We start from the raw sequence: 21897 nt of genomic DNA on the forward strand, positions 1-21897 counted from the left end.
TCCCGAGTTCTTGGGAACTGTTGAGAGCCCTCAGAGTCACTTTTATCTCTATGTGAAATCTCCTCCTGCTGTTTCAGGGCCCCTGAGTTTATTTTCCCCAGCTTTGTTCTCACACTTTGGAGACACTGCCACTCAGGTTGGTTTTGCTAGGGACCCAGAATGCCTTGTTGCCTTGTTTACATCCTGTGCTCAACCCTACCCTTCACCACCATGGATGGTACAAGGACCACAGCTACTGAGCTTCAGGTACTGTCTGAGCAGGCTTCTTTTCTTACTGTTTCACTGGCTGATGATGGGGGAAATAGAGAACCTGCAGATGCTCAGACTCTGGGGAGCCACTCTCCGGCCCACATCACCCCATGCCTTACCTGCCTAGGCAGCAGAGGTGCCCACACACCTCATCATTTAACCCAAGTAATAACAGCAACGGAAGTTACCACTTCCCTGCCGAGCATCCCCTTCTGCTGCTATGCTCTGTGACACAGACTCTATATCCTAAGGATCATTTCTCACTTTGCTATGCTGACAAAGAAGCTTGGAGCGGCTAAGGACCTTGCCACAAGGTTTCCTGAGGGCTCCAACATCAAGGCCCAGCAGAGCCTACTTCTTTTGAGGATTAGAACGCAGATCCTAATTTCAAGTGTAGGAGTATCCTTTTCTCTAGGACTAGGGGGTTTGCTCTGCTGTGTCCTCCTGCTGTCACTCACTGTTGGTGGGGCTGGACCACCTTTTCCTGGGTGCCTTAGTTCTGGGTGATGGGCTCAACCTAAGAGTGACAGAGCCCAGGGGTGACTATACCTCTCTTGGCTTTGGCCCTGTGGAATAGGCTCAGGCCAGAGGTAACAGATCCTAGGGTGACTGCATTTCTACTTGGGACCTTGACCCTGGGGACAGACTCTGTGTGTGTGTGTGTGTGTGTGTGTGTGTGTGTGTGTGTGGCTAGGTGAACTTACTTCTCCCGGTTGAATATGATAAACTCCTTCCGTACTGTCTCCAAACACTGCTGCAGATGTCCATTCTGTCAAAGAGCACAAAGAGAGAAAGAAAATGTCAGAACACTGACCAGGCAGATGTGTCAAAGGGCAGCTAGTTTATTTAAATGGGAATTGTGGCCACTCAAGACTTAGAGACAAGCTCAGTGGCTGGATCAGTAACTGCGTCCACAGACAAACGTGTTTCTTGCTTTTAAGTGGTAAAAATCATAGAAGCTACTCACTGGAACATGCCTAGTACTTCCGAGTTTGGGCTCCCTCATGTTTGGGAGCTGTTCAAGCTTGCTTAGGGACACAGAGGAAAAGGTCTTCAGATCAAGACACTAATGCCAGGCCCTCCTTCCAGGATCAGAATGTGACAGGGACACCCCCTAGAAGCTGCATGTAGATAGCACATGATGACAAGAAAGCATGTTTCCCTTTGTGAGCCTCTGGGATAATTGGCTCAGGGCCATGGACCTACGAGGCTTCCAGGGCCTGGAAAGATGGTTTTATTTATTTTTAAATTAGAGCAATAAAATAAGCTTTTTGCACCAGAGGTTATGTTCATCTTATACTAAGGTAATAGCAAAATTATAAAAAAAAAAAAAAAAAAAACCCTGTATTTATAGGGGGAAGGGTCTGTTGTGGACAGTTGTGTCCCCAGGGTATGTCTAGTCCCTCAGCCACAGGGTCTGAATATGGCTGCATCTGAGGTCAGGTCTTCAAGTTAAGGTGGAATGTCCTGGGGGCTGAAGTCAATGACTAGTGTCTTTGCATGAATAGCACATAGAGTCAGAGACCCAGAGAGGCCATGGAAAGATGGAAGGAAAAGTGGAATGATGGAGTTGCCAGCCAGGGAACTGTGAGGAAGTCAGAAGAGCTCAGATGGTGTGATGGTTACTGACACTAAAGAAGTACGATTAAATAATTACTTAGAAAATCAGACTGTGTGCATAAAACATTAGAATGAGAAGTAGAGGATTTGTCAGGGTGTGGTTGACCCAGGGGTGGGATCGATTGTAGAGTATTTATTTTCTGTTTTGTTCGTGTTGCTGAAATTGGTTTATTTGGCCAAACTTCAAAGATTTAGATAACTCAATGGAAAGAAGAAGAAGTCCTATTGGAGTTGCCCATATACTCACTGAAGCATGGTCACACTCCAGGTGGCCAGCTCCTTAAAGAAAAGTGAGTTGTCCCCTCACCTGCCCCCCCTTCAGAGGCCATCAGCTGTGGAGAGCTACACTTCAGTTCCTTCCTGCAATTTTTAAGAGTTTTCTTTGATGACTTTCTGTCTACAATGTTGCAATGCGGTGTACATGGTGAAACACTGCTGATTTCATCCGCTGAGAAAAAAAAAAAAAATCAAGCACAATTCTCAGATCCCCCCAGTTTCCACTTATGTTGTTGCTGGATATGAAGATGCCTGACCATGTGGAGAGGACAGCCAGTGACAAGATCTAGAATAATCTAGGAGACAAACCTCTGGGCTCCCATGCCAGGGGGCTTCTAAACTGGATTAACTAAGCTGGGAAGACACACTGGAAATGTGGGTGGCACATCTCATGGGCTGGTGGCTTAAAGTGAATAAAGAGGAGTGAGCTGAGCACCAGAATTCCCCTCTCTCTACTTTTTGACTGTGGGCACAATGAGATCAGCTGCCTCAAGCTCATGCTGCCATGCCTTTCCCACTGTGATGGACTGATATAGTGCAGCCGGGGCAAGTGGGGGAGGGGTTCAAGTGGGGGAGGGGTTCCTGAAGAAGACCCTTCCTAAAAGGTACACAGGGACTGTGATGCCTTATATTGTTCCTGGGGTTCTCACTATGGATGGTAGGAGTGTGGGTACTCCCTGTTTAGTCATTTTTGCATAGAGCGGCTCTATAAGAGATCATTCATTTGCTGGTGGCATTTCATTTACTTCAAAAACAGAAAGTACAGTTGGTACTCTGTGACCTCAGATCCAACCAACTACAGTCCGAAAGTGTTGAGGAACAAAAATTCCAAAAGTTTCTATAAAACAAAACTTAAGATTTGAAATGCATTGAACACTATGCAAACTCCACAAGAATGAAGTGACATGCAAGTCACCCTCCTTAGACTCATCTCTGTCACAGAGCCCCAGTTGAGTGTCATCATCCATCACATCTTACTTACGTACTTTGCAGTTAGACCTGCATGGGTGAGTTTTGTATTGAACAGCAACGCCCAACACCTTTGCACACAGTATTTGTGTTGTGTCAAGTAATGAAAATAATCCTAAAGCATTTTGAAGCATATGGAAGGTGTGCCTGGGGTTTGTGAAGGAATCTCTTGTATTGTATGGATATTATCACCTGTCAATAAAAAAGCTAATGGCCTATTCCTGAGGCAAGAAATTGAAGGTGGCCCATCCAGCAGGGAGAAAGGATTTTGGGATAGAGCCAGATGCTTGGGATTCAGCTCACAAGATGTGAGGAGGACAGATGCATCGTACCTGAGCACAGGTAACCAGCCACATGGCAAAATGTAGATTAGCATAATGGGTTATTTCAAGTTATGAGCTAGTCAGAGAAAAGCCTAGCTATATGGCCTAGGTGTTTGTATAATATTTAATGAGTCTCATGGGTCATTATTCTGGGAACTTAGGGTATGGAGGAAAACTGCACCCTACTGCATGGATTTTATACCCAGTACTACACCATTTCATTCAAGGAGTATGAAAATCCCTAGGGCTGGCATCTCTTGGAGCCTTGGAAATGCTCTCCCAAGGACACAGAGGGAGGAAAGGAAAGAATATAGGCTGAAATAACCTGTGAATAAGAAGAAACCTTCCTCCATACCTCCCTTCTTCCCCACAAAACCCTCCCTTGAAGTCTCACCAGGGGACAGCTGTCCTTTGTGCTGTCTCTGGACCGATGCTTGGCCAACCTCTTCTTTTTTTTGTGAAGTGGCTTGGATTCTAGAATCATTTCTTCAAGTTCAAATGTGGGGTCACAGTTCAGTCTCCCTTTCTGAAGGGAAGCCGAGAGAAAAACATGGCTTGTGATTATCTCACTCATCACTGACTGTGCATCCTTTGCACATAGCCAGGTATTTTTACATCTGGAAATGACATTAGCTGGCACCCTGGATGCCTTATGTTTCTCTCTGATGATGGAATCACCACAGACACTATCCATTCAGAGATCCACTCAGTCCCAGCTGGGGCAATCACACCCTGTTAACTCCTTTTGTCTAAATTGGTGGCTCTCCACTTCCTGAATGCTGCCACCCTTTAATACAGCTCTTCATGTTGTAGTGTACACCAAATATAAAATTATTTTTGTTGCTCTATCACAACTGTAGTTGTGCTACTGATATGAATTGTAATGTAAATACCTGTTTTCTGATGGTCTTCAGCGACCCCTGTAAAAAGGTAGTTTAGCTCCCAAAAGCGTCACAACCCACAGGTTGAGAAGCACTGGTCTAAATGCCATTTTATCCCCCCCCCTTTTTTTTTTTTTACTAATTATTTCATTATAGACACACAAGACATTATTTTCCTTATTATAGTTTAATTTAATTTAAATTTTAATTAATGAACTTTTGAGATAGCCTAGGATGAGACATAGTCTTGCTATGCAGCACTTACTGTCCACAAACTCACAGAGAGCTTCCTGCCTTTGCTGTAAGGTGAGGACAATGAGGCTGACATGAGAAAATGGAGGAACACATTTGGGGTTACTTCCTGCCTTTCAGGGAGATCCACGCACACATTCAACTCTGTTCTGTTTCGGAGTCCCATGGGCCCTGGCTCCTTCTATCAGCATTGACTTCCTGAACTTGGCTAAGAATCCCTTCTCTGCTGCACACATTTGACCTCAGCATTTTCCCTCTCCCAAGAAAAAGCTTGAACTCAGGTTCAAGTCTCTCCTGAGTGGCCTGTCACCCATCCATTCATCCACTCAAATGCAGGCCTTGGATCCTGCCTTGCCTGAGGCTCTGCTTGACTCTTCCCAGGGCATTTTGGGAAAATTAGTTAACCTCACTCAGAATACCAAGAAGATCCACTCTTGGGCTGGCATGAAGCCTCCATGAGCTAACACATGGGAAGTTCAAAGAACTTGATGCCTGCATAGTGTGCCCACTCACTACTGTTGGCTCTCATCACCCACGCATCCACATCCACATGGCACTAACACTGCTGCCTTCTAGAGCAGTGCCCTGGACTTTCTGAGAAGAGGCCAATGAGGATGAGCTCTCAGGGGATGGCAGGTTCCCTGTGACCAACCAGCATCTGCATTAGCACAGCCCTTGATACCTGTTCAGAGGGGCAGGAGCAGCCAGGGAGGCTCAGCAGTCCAGGGAGGCTCAGCACTCCACGGCCCCGCTGTAAGAAGCACACCTGCAAATCTGGTCTGCATATCCTGGATGTCAGTGAACCATGAACCTGTTGGTGCCTCACTTCAGTGATCTTTGGAGAGTTCATCAGCCACTAGCAGGGGTAATGCTTAATACCAGGCAGGGACCTGTTGAAGGGGGTGGTATGACTCACATTGGGCACAAAGCCGGGCATCAGTGCCTTCTCGAACACCGCATCCCAGTTCATGTCAGCTAAGTAGGCCGTGCTCTGAATGTCACTGAGGCTGGACAGGCGGCTCTCGGGGTCCTTGGTCAGCAGCTGCGGTCAGAGGGCAAAGGCGTTTCTGTGAATGATGCATCCTACCAGGGTGAGCATGGGCTTGGAACATGGCATCTCACCCAACACGTAGTCCTTGTGTACCATGCTGGGCAGTGGCCTGTCCCATCTAGGTTAGCTCTGGAGCTCTAAATGTACTCCTACAGCTATGGAGAGACTTCAAGGTCACCTCCTTTCTCTGAGGGCATGTGACTCTTGGGGGAGAGACTAAGTTTTCAGCCTCTGGGTCCCTCTTTGGGGCTCAATCCTCTAATAAGCACCCCTTGCTGATGTTCACAAAAGCTTTGATTTGAAAGAACAGCCTGGCTGCCTCATCAGAGGACTTCTGACTTGGTTTCACAAAACTGAAATAGAATTTTCTCCTATGAGTTACAAGGCAACCTCTGTGTCCTAACTGAGTGGTCAGCTTTTAACTTCTCTTGAAGGCCAGTTTCTGCTAATAAAGTTACAGTGTAAAAACGGCTACAGGGGGCTGGAGAGATGGCTCAGTGGTGAACAGCACTGGCTGTTCTTACACAAGACCCAGGATTTGGTTCCTAGCACTCATGTGGTAGCTCATAACTTACATTCTCTTCTTATATCCACAGGCACCAGGCACGTATGTGGTACACATGTGTACAAAACACTTGTCCATTGTTCTCTGTGTGTAGACGTGTGTGCAGGCATGTGTGTGTCCATGTATGTAGAGGCCAGAGGTTGCCATGTCTTCTTCAATTGTCCTCCATCTTATATTTGAGACAGTGTCTCTAACTGAACATGGAGCTCACGGATTTGGCTAGACTGGCTGGCCAGCGAGCTCCAGGGATCCTCCTGTCTCTACCTTCCAAGTGTAGTATACTGTTGAGCCCAGACTTTTAGTTGTGCTCTGGGAATACAAACTTAGGCCGCCATGCTTGCAAAGCAAGCACTTTGCCAAATGAGCCATCTCCTCAGCTCCTGCACTGTGTTATAAAACACTCTAGTTTATGAGATGCAAAGACCACTGGGATAAACATGATAGGACAGGACTTAACCCTGGGACTGCCACCTAAAATGAATAGCCAATGGCCTGGCCCTTGTCCTTGTGTGGGAGCAGTAAGAGTGGAGGCAGCTTCTCAGCTTCCAGCACAGGGCCAGATTGAGGCCCAACAGGGTTGTTGAGGACCAGGCATGTGCTAAAGAGGAGTGGGTCACTCAGTGCCAACAAAAAGGGCAAGAGAGGGTCCCTTTCCCATCATCACTTTTTTCCAGGTGTCAACTGTCATTGCAGAAACATCCCAGCTACCCACATTGAATCCTCAGGATCACAGCATAGAAGGACAATTGGCAAGGACCATATCTGCCTATTAACATGTCCTTTGTTCAGTGGCTTCTTCACAGCAGTGGGTACAGACTTAAACAAACTCTACTTGGATGGCATCTAGGAGCAAGTGTCAAGAACAAGCTGATGCTCTTGCGTGTGTCAGGGCCGGCGCTTCTGACTCACTGAGTTTGCCTGAGGTAGGGGAGTGGCAGGTATAGGCAGTATGTAAGGCTTCTAGCAGCCTCTAGTGATGAGCTGAGGTTAAGAACAACCAACTGCGGGCACCCATCTAAAGCAATTCAACTAATTAGCAACTCAAGTTGTTACAACTGTGCTGGGACCAAAACGCTAGATCCAAAGTTAGGACTTTGTGATGGCCAGCATTGTCCGCCTGACTGGACCTAGAATTACCCAGAAGAAAGGCCTCTGGACATGTCAGTGTGGGAAGTTCTAGACTGGGTTAACTGGGATGGGAAGCCCCATCTGGATGTGGGTGGCAGCATCTCATGAACTGGGGTCCTGGAGAAATGAATTGGGCACTGCCTTCATTTTTCTCTGCTTCCTGACTGTGGACACAGCGTGACCAGCTGCCCCATGCCCTGATGCCATGCCTTCCTCACCTGAACTATGAGCCAAAATAAGCCCTCCAACCCTTAAGTGGCTTTGGTCATGCATTTTTGTCACAGTGATGAGAAAAATGACTCCTGTGGGTGATTTGGGTACTAATCTCATCTCTGCCTTGTGACAAATCAGTGGTGTAGACTAAATCATTGTGTTTTTTCAAGTCTCAGCCTTTCTGTCTCTCTTCTAAGGGTGGTGACCCTTGCCTGCTGTCATTACGAGCTTGTGGGGATGAGAGGAGAGCCATATGTGGGACAGGACCCACAGACTTCACCCAAGGCTTCTGCTATCATTATCATTCTAGTAAAAATTTCTGTGCTTATCATATGTGATATTCCTCTCCTTGTACCTGAGGCCTGGAGAGAACCTCACAAGGGGACACCTGGATCTCCTGCCTGGGCTGACCTGAAGAGTGCTCAGAGTCCCGGGAACTGGGCCAAGACAGATAGCTGCTCAAGCTCCTGCGTCTCACTCAGGAGGTCAGGGATGTGCATTTCCAGCAGGCTTCCAGGTGTCAAGTGAGGCTGAGGCTTCAGGAGCAGAGCTTGCACTTGGAGAACCAGTGGCAGTTCCTGCCCCAGGAAGTCCTAAGGCCTAGCAGGCCAGCACCCACAAACAGTTGATATTTCTGTTTGTTAGGATCTTGTAGTGATCTGGAAAGATCCTGGACCATGCTGTCTCACACTGCACTGTGCTGGGCTTTGTGATCTATGTATGACCCCATGGCAACGTTTATTACTGGGTGTTAGTGCACTGACTATTTTGTCCACGCAGCTTCCTGACTCCTTACCTTCTTCAGCAGAGCCACCATGCCCTCACACCACGTGGAGGAGTAGTGGACACATTCCACCTTGAACATGTTGAGGATCTCATCAATGGGTGTGGCCGAGTGGATTTCATACGGCCTCTGCAACAAAGGACAGTGCCAGGGTCAGAGAAAATGCCTTGGGGGAGGCAGGACGTACTTGTTTGAAGAACGTGTAATGGCAGGAAATGTACGTGCACGCGCATGCACACACACACACACACACACACACACACACACACACACACACACACTGGGGACAAAGGATGTCAGGAAACAAAACATTTCTCATTTCCATCCTTACTTTAAATGCCAAGAAACTAAGGCTCAAGAGACAGGGCCTTCCCAGGGACCTCGATTTCTCTGCTCTTTCTACAGGGCTTCCAAAGCCGTAAACCCAACAAACTCAGGTGAGGAACTAGCCAGGTCAAAGGGAAGGCTTTTCATGTCACAGACATCTCAGTTTCTATTGTCCTGGCCACTCATCAACTCTCATGAGTTCTGCACTTCCATCTGGCCACCAAGAAACTTCTCCCTGATGTCTGAAATTCTCCCCACGCCCAGAGGGAGCAGACTAGCCACACCGACACCAGTGCTAATCAAGAGAACTTTGTATTTGAGAGTTTGTGCATGCATGTGCGTACATGTTTGTGTGTGTGTGTGTGTGTGTGTGCGCGCGCGCGCGCATAGGCCAGGCGTTGACTTTGCGTATCTTCTTCATTCTTCCTCCACCTGGTATTTTTGAGACAGATTCTCTTACTCAATCTAGAGCTCACCAAATAGGTTAGGCTGGCTGGCCAGAGAGTTCCTGGGAGCATCCAGTTTCTGCCTCCTTGGCTATGGGGCTATTAGTGTTTGCCACTGCACATGAGTTTCTTTTATTCTAGGGGATCAAACTCAAGTCCTCATGCTTATGTAGTGTTCTATTGTCTGTGCCATGACCTGTCACTGATCATGAGAACTTTAAGCTTTCGACAGCATGTGCATTTAGTCATCCTGGGGCACTGCAGCCAAGGTGCTCCTAACCCTTAGGCTCCAGGTTCAGCTCTCCTTTGTGTGGGTGAGCATGGAGACACAGGCCTTGCTCCAAGTCAAACAGCAAGTATCAACACTCATATTGCATCTGCTCACAGTGCTGGATTCCACTAATGCTTTATTATCATTGTCCTTAGGATGCCCCAATTCAGAAGCCACTGTCTTTAGACGGTTCAGTGATTGCAAGGCCTGATGACAAAAATGGTTTCCAGCAGCAGGAAAATATGTGGCTTACTGCAGAGTGCAGGTAAGTCTTTACTTCAGGAAACTATTTTTTTTTTTTGAAAAGGGCAATTTGTTATGAAATGGAAGCATTGAAAAGGGAGAGAAATGGTGGAGTCCTGTCATTTCATCTGCTCGAGTGGGCTTGGCAGACCACCGGATCCCATGCATGCCCTCTAATCTCTTTACTCAGAATAACTGTCCTTCAGGCAAGTTGAAACACCAAAGCCTCAGGATGTTTCCCCTCTGGAACTAGATGATCCCCACAGAAACCACAATGATGGGAATTGATGAGAAAGCTCGAACCACCCTGGAATGTGCCCTGGAAAGAGAAGAATAACCTTCTGGGCTCTCAACTCTGACTCCAGGCACTGTGGTCTATCTGATTCACTGAGACAAATTAGCAGCCATAGGTTGAACCCTGCTCCAGGGACGCACACAGCAGTTCTTGGTTCTGCACTTGAGCCTCTCTCCACAGGGCGCTTGAGATGTCCTTCCTCTATTGACTTGGCCTCACTATACCCCAATACTTTTTCTTACAGTCCTCAAAAGGTGCTGTCTGAAGTTAACGGCAAGAGGGAACACAAGGAGGTAAGTTGTTGGTAGTCAAGCTAAGAGGGCAGCATGGTCCTGAATGGGTCTCCAAGCCTCACCCTCTACCGATAGGGGGCTCCCTTGCACTGTGTCCTCCCAGGCAGGTGTCAGTCCTCTTGATCACATGGCAGAGGCTCTCAGTCCAGAGCAGTATTCCCTCCCACTTCCCCCGACTAAAGCTATTGTGTTGTCATAAATGGATGGTGGAGGTTTCTGCTTGTTGCTAGTATATAGAACCATATTGCAGATCATCTCTACCCCAAAGGATGACTTGGCCCAGATGTCCACAGCACTGGAGTTGAACCTCTTTTCCTAGGCTCTCCCCTTGTAGCAGATTCCAGAAAAAAAGTGACACCTAAGTTACTATCCATATGCAACTGCCACTTTGTCGCTTCCCTGCATAAGTCTGAGGATTGGCTCCGTACCAATGCACCCTCTATCCTGCTCACACTATTGCCAACAGCAGTGTGGTTCACAGATGAGGCAACTTAGATGTCACAGGGAACTCCCCTCTGCTCTTCCCCGCTCTGTCTGCCTTGCCTGAGCTGCATCCAGAGCCTCCTCCAGTGCAAGCATGCTGCCTACACACTAACAGCAGCAGCAGCCCTCTCCCCCCTCAGCCCCAGGCTGCCAGGGCTCTCTCTGGTCCCGTTACCCCCACTCCTACTCCACAGTGACTGCATGTATTATCTTCCTTTTATGAATGAGGAAGCCAGGGCTCAGATAAGGTAAGGATGAATTACAGTATGGAGAAACATTTGTGCTTCCTTGCCCGCAGCCTTATCATCTAATAGATGGTAGCCAGGCAGGGCCCAGCCTCTGCCCCTAGAGCCTGGGTAGTGTTTGAAGGGTGCTAAGCTGGGAAGGCCAAGCAGGCCTCTTTGGGTGGGAGTCTTGCTGAGGTTTAGGAAGCTGGGGCTTGTATAGTGTTGACTACCAGGTACCACGCTGTGCTGAATAATTTACATCACTATGTCATTAACTCTCCACACACCCCTGCTGGGGAGATACAACTGTTATTATATGACAGAGGTTGACAGAGCATCTGAACACTCCAACTGCTTAGGAGCCACCAATGGGGTCCCTGATGAGCCCACGAGGTTCCTCTCAGAGTCCCTTTCCTTGTTATGAGGAAGCAGCTTTTCATTGAACAAGAAGGAAAATTCCCTGTTTGTTACAGCTACATGAAGTGACTTCTCTCCACAGGCAAATTGCCCCCTGGATCCCAAAAGTCATGATCATCTGTCAGGGATAGTGTTTGCAGTTCAGATCACTAAGTATTTTCTATGGGGCACAGTCAGGAGGCGGAGTCTCTTTACACTCTCCTGACAGCATTCCAGTCTGCCTTTTCTGTTGCTAAAGCTGATACCAGGCTGATGGTACATTGCTCCATGCAGGAACTGTGATCATGAGTGGTATTCATCTGGGTTGTTTTTTTCCAAGGTAGGGGTAAGTGCTGACATTCTACTCCGGGTTTCAAGAGAAGCTGCACCTCTTGCCCAGATTACAAATAAGCTCACACAGGAGACGAAGTCTCTCTGTTCTCCCTGCATGGTGGACAATTCTGCCATACAAAGACAGTTGGGAGAAACGCTCTCCTGGTTCTTCCAGCTGTTCTTTTTGCAGTTACACTGCCCCTATACCAGAGGCCCTCACTGGCCCCATGACGCTCTCTCTTCCCTTGAAAGTGGTCTATGAGCAGAAAACTCACAAGAATGAGAAACGAGAAACTTGATTTTGAAGAAGCAGGCTTTCTCTTTACTTATGGCTTTTTTTTTCCAATCCATTACTGGCAACTGCTCTGGCCCTTGAGGAATAATAGCCAAGCATCCTTCCTGTTGGCAGGCTTTCTCTTGCTGAGGCCACTGTGCAACAGGGTTACCTGCATGATGGATTGCACAAAACCGCAGCTTCCTGGGGATGGGGGGGCAAGCATCCTAGTCCACCTGGGGTTTGGGAATGCTTGCGTTCCCTGAGGGCCACAGAACCGAAAAGGACCTGCCAGAAACAAGTGAACCCATGGAGTGCTGAGTCTTTTATTCAGTGCCCGAGGAAGCAAACAAGTTCTCATTTTCTCTGCATTCTAAAAATGTCATGCACCATAATTAAGTTTTTGAGGAATTCATGGAAAAAAACTGAGTTCAAAAGCAGAAAAAAAAATGTTGGCTGAACTAGATTGAAAATCTTTGTATTTATGGAGGAGTTCAGTTACAGGCGGCTCTCATCATTCATTCATCCATTCAAGAAGTAGTCACTCATTCTCCATTATCCTAAAGAAGGAATTCTCCCACCAATATAAGATCCTGCCTTCATGGAGGCTTCCTTCTGTTGTCATGAATACCCACATATCCATTCAAATGGGTGCAGAGCTGTGTTAGACTTGCAGAGAGTGGGATTAACAAACTTTGGTTTGCACATTGGATCCACAGAGACAGTAAAGCAGGGAGAACGTCACAGTCCAGGGACAAAATGTCCTTTAATGCCAGTTCCACAAAACCTTATCTCTATTCTATAGCTGAGGAAACCATGGGCCTGGGAGTTGAGATGACACGATTTTCCAATTATACCCGTGCAAAGGAAACATGCTTCAAAAGTAGTTTGGTCACAAGAGTTTACACTTAAATAAAAGTATCAGCAATTCAGTGCAAAGGAGCCAAAAATAAAAACATTCACTGACTGTCCCTTATCAGCCTTAGAGATTCCTGTGTTATGTATTTGGGAAAGATGCGGGTAAATGAAAGAGAAACAAGAGAGGGAACACTCAATCAAGTGGGGAAGTTGGACTTGGATGCAATTGTGAGTGCAGAGGAAGGAGTTTGAAAGTGGGGGGCCAGGGTGCTTCAACCTGGAGTAAGTCATTCACCTTCTGTGACCCTCTTCCCTGGGCTGGCAGAAGGATCTCTTTCCCTACCAAAAAATTAGTGGATGAGCCAGAACTCCCTGAGGGGTGACCAGAATCCTGGTCCAGCACCTCCTCCTGGCATCTCATCAGCCTTTCAGACTGAAGCTCCATCTCCCATTTTACAGGACTTACCCAGCCTCGTAGCAGCTCGTAGGCTGTGATACCCAGAGACCACCAGTCCACGGGGTACGAGTATCCGGGGCCTCCATCTACATAGACCTGGAAGACTTCAGGGGCTGTAATGACAAAACAGAGAGAATATCAGGCATACCTTGACTTGTGCATAAGGAGACAAGCTTGCTGGCGCTTAGTTCACTGTCACCAGCTTCTGCCCCTGGGAAGCAGGGTCTGAAACAAGCAGGAAGGGGCTGTGTGTGTGTCCCCAAAGTAAGAGTCATGGAGGTGGATGGGCATGAGTCACAGTGGAAGACCCTAGTGTAGCTCCCCTTATGGTGGAGAGTAAGACCTGAGCACGTGGGTTGGGAGGCTTGCCATTCTGCCTCTGTATCAAGGTGGGCCAGGTGGCAGCCGTTAGAATGGTAAGTGCTCTGCACCTGGATCCCAGCTCAGTAATGATCCAGGCAGCAAGTTAGACAAGTTAGAGCAGACGGAGTGGACTTCTGGTGCCAAAGACAGGAGGGTAGGGGTAGCAGGTGCTGTCAGGATAATGGGTTTACATCCCTAGCAGGAGCAATGCTTTTGAAATGGGACAGAAGTGAAGAGTGCAGAGCAGTGTGGAGGTGTTTGCTACCTGCCTGGGATGGCACAGATCAGCAAGGCTAATTTGATGTTATGTGAATTTTACTCCCCATTTGTTTGAGGAAACCACACATGTGACAGAAGCCGTCAGGGCTTCAGGTTGCACTGAGGGTGACAAGAAGAAATTGGATCAGGGCAGGCAAGAAAGGGCAGGCTGGCTGGATTTTCCACTAGTGCCTGACCATGCTGTATCTGGAGCTTAAATCAGTGGAGCAGTCAGATCCCAGCCAGATTCTGTCTGTTTTCTTTTCACGCTGCCCTTTTGAGTGTTCTTGTCCATAAGCTTCCCTTTCCTCGAGACCACAGCCTCTAGAAACATGCTCCCATTTGACACCTTTAACAGATTAGGTTCAGAGAGAAGCATGGGTGGGAGGGAAGCCACACAGCTGAGACAGGAAAAACTTTGGCCAAATTCCTGCCTGACCAACATTCTCTCAGTACGGGAATATGTTCTACCACACTGGGGAATGATAGAATTAAGAGCTTTAGGAAACGGCAACTGGCTGTGTTGGAAATATGAATATAGTGGGATTAGCTGGGACTGAGTTTAACACATCACTTACTGTGCTTACCTGTTTTGTCAAATGTGGGTAGTAACTATGGTTTATTCATTGGTGTATTGCTTATCTTTGGGAACTTGACATAACCTAGAATCATCTGGGAAGAGAGTCTCAATGAGGGGTTGTCTTCACCCTGATGGCTCATGAGCATGCCTATGGGGGTATTATTTTAACTGAGTTAATTGTTGTGGGAAGAGTCTGCCAACTGTGGGTGGCACCATTCTCTAGGCAAAAAGTCCTGAACTGTATGAGTGGGGGAACTGGTCTGAGCACAAGTAAGTGAGCATTCATACATTCATTTCCCTCTGCTCTTGCCTGTGGGTGTTATGTGACCAGTTGTCTCAAGCTCCTGCCACTGTGGCTTCCCCACAGTGACGGACAGGAACCTAGAATGGTGAGCTGAAATAAGCCCCCTTTCCCCAAAGCTGCTTTATGTCAGGGTGTTCTAGCACAGCTACACAAAACTAGAACAGCTAGGTGGCTGGGATGATTCAGCAGCTGCCCTACAGGACACCTGACTCACACTGGGAAAACTGTAAACCTGAAGCCTTATGAATGGCAGTTTGATTGTTATTCAAACCTCCCCTTCCTCTGTCTTGCTCAGCCACTCCACCACGCATCCAGCAACACACAACAGAGATGTGGAGACCACTCTAAACTCCACCCTCCCCTGACCTAAGGGCTAGCTCTCTCCAGATACTGTAGATTTTAAATTTTTCTATCCATTCCAAGATCATCCAGAATCCAAGTAAATGAGCCCACTTGCTCCTTAATTATCCATCAGGGCAGCCATTGAGCTAGACAGCTCCTGAGACTATATTCCCGTACCACACTCTATCTACTCCTCTGTCTTCTTCCTGACCTGGGGGATCTAGGAGAGAAAGGGTATGGTGTTTGCCTATGCAACCTCAGGGCCTGGTCACTATAACCTGGTGACAGAGACACAGGTGTACTCATGGGCACAGGGAGCCTCAGTGCTTCTTACATTCCCCGCCATGCCCATGGTCCTGAGCGCACTTGAGACTCAGTGTAGAAGCTGCAGGTGATGGATGCCGCCAGGCTGCTCTGAATGGTAAATGACAGATGTTCGCAGTTGTAGGGAAGCTGATTCTCCCTTCTCTGCGCTCTTGTGGCTGATGACAGAACAGAGATGTTGATGTCATAATCTCTGCACAGCTGCTTTAGTGGTTCAGAATCACAGTGCTTGGATTCAGGGGCCAGGTGGGAGTTGAGAACCTGACAAAGTCCTGGCACGCATTGCTCAGTGAGTAACAGCACCGTGGCTGACAGCTGTTGCGAAGGGTTCTGTATAAATTGAATCCTTTCAACACTCAGTAAGACAAGTGCAGAAGAAGCTGAGGCAAGAGGATTGGAGTGGGCTGAGTGGCAGGTTCCCAAGCCCCACCCCCAGTACTTGTAAATGCCATCACATTCTCAAGAAGGGTCTTTGCAGATATAATAAAGGGTGCCAAGATGGAACATTCTAAGGTTTACATTTGGTCCTAAATTTCATGACTAATGTCTTTATAAGAGAGATGAGGGGTGGTTGAAGACACAGGATGGCTGTGTGGAGATGGAGGTAGAGCATGGGGGGAGGCACTACAAGCCCAAAGACACCCCGGGAGCTGGAGAAGGTAAAAGAATCTTCCCCAGAGCCTTCCAAGCAAGCATGGCTCTACCACAGCATGCCATCTCGGTTCCAGCTTCTGGAACTTCAAGGGAAAGCTTATCTGCGGTTTTCACTCTGGCTTGTGAAAATTTGCTCTGCGGCCACAAGAAGCCACTACAGGGTGAAGGACTTGCCAGGATCACCATCTAGCTTGGCAGAGTTGGGATCAAATTGGTCTTGGGTTCCTGGCACCAAACCCTTTCTCCTGGTACTAATAACTGCCTGGGAGGACTAGGTTGCCTGGGGACTGTGGCTCTGCCCTCCCACCTCCATCTTTCCATCCACAGTGGGTACTTTACACACTATGTCCACTAGGTCTCCCATGTATCCATAGCACTGGTCCATCTCAAAGATGGCTCCTGGGAGGAAGAGGATCAGTTCTTGACTCATTTCTCATCTTCGCTCATGTACTGCCTTTGGTTGGTCACCATTATTGCCCTTGGTCTCCTGTAGGAGCTTTGCATTGAGCCTCATCTCTAAAGCTTCCTGCTTCAGTCTGTCCTTGAAGCTGAGTGGGTCCCACTTTCTGCCACGTAACTCAGACCACGGCAATGTAACAAAACATCTTACTGCCATGCCAACTGCTGTATACATGGCTCCCCACAGTGCTGCCAGCTCTGGGAAGGCTAACCAATATTCAAGGAGAAAAGATCTGTCTTAGAATCATGAGGTCCAGCTGCATTCATTTCTTCTTGGTTTCCCAGAGCCTTTTGCATGCCAGCATTCTTGGGCAGTTTCAAAGGATCCCAGCCTAGTAGCATGAATTGGCAATATCTTGACAGAATCCTGGTACTGTTTTGTCTTTATCTCAGTAGGGCACTGAAAGGTACTCTTGCAGGGAAACCAGTCTAGATGGTGACTCTAATTGTGTAATCTGCTTGCAGCCACCAGGCAGTACGGAAGTCAGTGGAGGCCTGAGTACCACCAATATATGCAGTTTGTTTTTTGCCTATGCTTACCTGCTAGGATATGGTCTTGTTTATAAGCCAGGCCCAGCGAAAGACTAACGGTCATGGTGAGCAATAAAATAGATAATGATAGACTGTACTGAGAATTATATGAACCTACTCTCTTTGTCTCTCTGAAAATATCTTATTATACTTTCTTTTCCTCTTGCAGTGTTGTGATGAGAGGTAGACAAAGTATAGGGACCATGTTAGGGTCACCTCAACACAAACACTGCCGTATTATGATAGCCTACTAATAACTTAGATGACTAGACAAGTGATGGGAAGGACGCACAAACACACTGCACAAAGTTGGTTCACCTGTCCTGAGCTGGAGGGTGTGAAATTTCGTCACCCTACTGAAGACACACCACTTAAAACTCAAGCCCATGTGCTCATCATCATTCTATGTACATTTCTATATCCCTAAATATCTCCAGTTCAATGCATTAAATCTGCTGAGTGAATCTAAACCCAAACCAAGATTTTGTTTCAAATTTTTTAAAATTACATCTATTTATTTACTTGGTATGCGCGTGTGTCACAGTGCTACAATTATTATTTAGAGATCAGAGAACAGCTTGTGGGAATCAGTTTTCTCCTCCTAATGTGTGAGTCCAGGGGATTGAACTCTAATTGTCAGACAATGCCAAGTGCCTTTACTCAGCCCCCAAACCAAGATTTCCTATGAAGATCCACTAATGTTACATTCAAGTAAATTAGACTTTCTGTACAACTTAAAACAAAACACATGGCTTTACCATGAGTATGCATCTTAATAAATATTTGTCTGTGTGCCCGTGCTGTATATGCTATCATCTAATTGCTTACTGGTCATCTACATTATCAGACGAGCTACCACAATACAGCATGTGTGTTTAAGGAATACAGAAGAAACCTCAGACTCCGTTCACTGTACCAGAAGTATTGTTTGCTTTTTGCTGTCCCCCATGGACCCATCACAATGCAGGGAGAATGTTGCCCACCCTATGTACTCCAAGTCCATACATGGGATGGACTTGAGCACCATGGAAACTTTGGCTGCATTCTCAGCATGTTCCAGTGAATTAGCAGTATCAGCCTCGTCATATACTAACTGCCTCGACTAGTAGCCAAACATTTCTTTCAAGGCTTTTTTTTTTTTTTTTAATTGACATGAGTTTCCATCAGCTATCATATAGTTGGTCTTCCAGAAAACAAGGGCACATGGAGTCTGGTGAAGGAAGTTGTCTTTCTTCCCCACAAAATGTAAATCTATGCTTGGTAGGATTTGTCATGCAGGCTAACGATGCCGAGTTTCCTCCCTCACTCCACTGAAAATATGGAAAAATACAATCACCCCCTCCATTACCCTTCCTCACTCGATGTTCAGCTCCATGAACGCTGCTGAAGGTTTTGATGTGCACTGGAGTGTGAAAAACTATTTAGCATGTAGCCTGCCAGGCTGCCTGAGTCTGTCTCTCCAGGTAATTATGTTCTTCTGGACTGTGAACACAGAGTCACTGCATTTTAGCCCCCGAGGGGCCGTTCAAGACCATCTATCTTCTACCTCCCCCAAATGTCCCACAGAGAAGCCATGGCCTGGGAGTTCAGTGCCACCTGGTTCATCTGGACCAGATCACAGGCCTCCTTCCCACTCCTTGCCATGGCATCGTGTCTCCAGCATGTCATTTTAGACTCTGGAGCCCCAGCACTAGGCACCTCCACCATGGGTCCCTGGATCCTTCATGCCAGCAGGCCCATCCAGACTCTGGCCTCTCAAACAGGCCTTTCTCATGTTTCTAGATCCCAGCTGATGGAAACCCCAATGGTTTGCCCACCTGCACAGTCAGAAGCCTGGAGTCACTGTGGACTCGACCCACCTCTTCGAGCCTGTCATTGATCACTTGATCACTCCCTGAATCTTAATACTTTCCCCTTCTAGAACTTTCTTCTCTGGCCTCCTCTCTAACTTCTGTGTTGGCCTTTTGTTGTCTCTGTCCCCTTAACTTTACATTCATGTGCCCAGAGAGATCTTTCTACGCACACTCAGTGAAAAAGAGCTCAGGCATAAGTCACTTGTCACCACTTAGCTCACTTCCCACAATGGCCTTGTGTGAGCTACTTAATCTCTTATTTGTGCCTCAGTTTCCTCACTTGTCAAAAGGGATAACAATGTCTTTTGTGTAACATTATTGAGAAAGAAAGTGGATTTCTGACATTCACTGAACATACAGTAAGTGCTCAATAAATGTTCTTCAGTACTGTCCTGTGTTAATCACTCGTGTTCAAATCACCTGTTTTAAATCATCACAAAATTGTCTAATGACTGTACAATAAATTTAAAAATCCTTATCATGAAAACTTCTTCAAAAGAGGCCCCATTCACCCACAGCCCCCTTCTAGCCACTGTTCATGTTGGGCCCACCACATCAAAAGATACCCTGGGACATGATTTTAGTCATCTATTGACAGCCTTATACTCTTTTGCAGTTTTCTCTTGTGGGAGATTGTACCCAGGGCCTACCACCTGCCAGACAAGCTCTTTACACACAATCCTGAATTCTTGTCTGCTAATCTTTACCCCATGTGTCCATACTCAGTAGCTCTTGTTCATATTCAAAGACCTGGTTTAACATTTGCTTCCCCGGAAGAATAATAATCAATTCTATTGTTATTCCACAGTTCCCTTCCTCTTGTATTTAAAAGCCCAGAACATCAATCTATGGTCTGGCTTTTTTCCCCCCCGAGCCTTTCCCAGTCCTCACGGTGATCAAACTAAATTGAAACTCAGAATTTGCGTCTATCTTCCTCACTGTCCCTGAGCTGGATGAGGTAGGGAGAGGACTAAAGTCAGCCCCAGGTCCCTTGGGGCACCAAAAAGCTGAGTGCTCAGTGTCTCACCTGACTTCTGATCTCAACGTCTGCTTTCACTGCTTGGTGGTAATTGACCAAACATTTATTCTCTGAGTAATTCTCAAACTCCATAGATTAATGACAGTCCCCATACCACGATTAGTTAACTCAGGACTAGCTTCCTTTCAGGACTGGTGCAAAGCAGCTTTCCAACAGATTTGAGCTGGCTTTTAATTTTGCAGTCTGTCTTTGAATGGGCAATGAATGGAAACCCACATCACCCAGGCACATACTAAACATGGTCTCCAGATGACTCAGATGCTTGGTAATAATTCTTTGTATTAAAGTGAATCAATAACTGTGGGAGGCAGAGATAAGCAGTGGGCCTGGACACGCTTGGAATTCCTCAAGAGTCACTTAATTTTCTTTGGCTTCTAGCTAGCCAAGGAACTCAGGTGTCATTTACTTATATATTAAATTGCAATAAAATGACAGTACCACCACAGGCTACTGGTTTCTTTCTGAGGATATTAGTAGCATTCATGGCAACAGGAAACCACTTTTGTTAAAATGTAAGACATTTCTCAGCCATAGACCATTAGGATTTCACTGTCTTTTTTGGAAGAGGAACGGGGAGAGGGAGTCTAATATGCTAATGAAGAAATGCAGAAGCTCTGATAAGAGGCAAAAATGAATCATGAACAGTGCCAGAAAAGCGTTTCATGTAAAATAAACCAGATTCTTTTAGTAGAGCAGATAAAAGGCAAACACGGATCCCCTGGAAGATTAGTATGTGCTTTTAACCAATGAGCCATCACTCTGGCCCCCTGGCTTGCAGTAGTTCTAATGGGAAGAGCAGAGACAGAGTCGGCATACTTAACAGTTAACATGTGAAGCAGGGGATGGACTCCTAAACAGCATTCCCTGTAGAGGCATTCATTTACATCTGGATGGAATATCCTGCATCCAAATGTCCAGGACCAGATGTGTTTTAGCTTCAGATTGCTTCAGACTCTGGGATGTTTGCGCAGATGTAATGAGGCATCTCCATGATAGGATACAAATCTCAAAATTAATTCATATTTCTAGTAGCCTTGTGCACGTAGCATGGAAATAATTTTACAAATTACCAGGACACTTGCCATTTGCCTTTTCACTGTGACCTGTTACATGAGGTCAGGTGTAGATGGCGTCATGTCAGCATTTAAACATTTTGAATTTGGGTTTGAAATTTCTAGATTATGACTGCTCATCCATCAGATTACTACTCAAAGGGTTCTGATCTCTCTCTGTGTCTAAGACAAATGATGCTGTTTAATGTCTTCTGGTGAACTTGCTACAGAGCCCCAAATTGTACCATGCAATTCCAGCACTGTGTGAGCTATTCTTGCCTTACTAAGCTTATCTTCTGTGATTATTGGCTAAATCTGCTCCCCAACGTGCTTTCTGACAGTCAGCCTCTTCTTACCTAAGGGTCCTGGTGAACATAGTTCTACCTCTCTGCAATGCTCTGTGTGTCTCCTTCTAAACCTTTCAGGGTCCGGTTGAAGTATGACTTCTCATTGAAGTCTCCCTGGGCTCTTCCAGTTCCATTCCTCTACCCCACCAATAACTTTCTTTCCTATCACAGTTCTTACAAAGATCTGAAATAGTTCTGCTCTATTGTCATACCAGAGTTGGGGCATCATGTCTAGCCTGTGATGATAAGTTTTGATAGTCAATCTGACAGAATCTAAAAATCACCTGGGAGGTGGTTTCTAGAGCAGGGTGCCTGTGGGTATGTCTGCGGGGACCTAACTGTCTTGACTTTATTAATCAAAGTGAGAAGACTTGCCCTCTGTGGGCCTCATTTCCTAGCTAGGGGATCCCAGATTGTTTAGAGAGGTGCTGAGCACTAACAAGCAGGCATGTATTCATTCTTTCTACTCTTGACTATAGGTAGATGTGGCTAGTTGCTTCAAGTTTCTGCCTTGACTTACCTACAATGATACACTATAACCTGGAATTGTGAGGCAAACAAACCGCATCTTAAAGTT

General features: G+C 46.6%; 1 protein-coding gene across 1 annotated transcript in view; it reads right to left on the minus strand.

Moving 5' to 3' along the window:
• Stk32b (serine/threonine kinase 32B) overlaps positions 1 to 21897 on the minus strand; it is a 182815-nt gene that overhangs the window by 8689 nt on the left and 152229 nt on the right. Inside the window, exons 6-10 of the mRNA XM_055624003.1 lie at positions 13224 to 13327; positions 8324 to 8440; positions 5487 to 5612; positions 3832 to 3963; positions 954 to 1018 (exon numbers count right to left, since the gene is read on the minus strand). Coding sequence (XP_055479978.1) covers positions 954 to 1018; positions 3832 to 3963; positions 5487 to 5612; positions 8324 to 8440; positions 13224 to 13327 — 544 coding nt within the window. The remainder of the gene's footprint in view (positions 1 to 953; positions 1019 to 3831; positions 3964 to 5486; positions 5613 to 8323; positions 8441 to 13223; positions 13328 to 21897) is intronic.

The sequence above is a fragment of the Psammomys obesus genome, unplaced genomic scaffold, assembly GCF_907164565.1.
Source record: "Psammomys obesus unplaced genomic scaffold, mPsaObe1.curated_primary_1811, whole genome shotgun sequence".
Taxonomy (NCBI): Eukaryota; Metazoa; Chordata; class Mammalia; order Rodentia; family Muridae; genus Psammomys; species Psammomys obesus.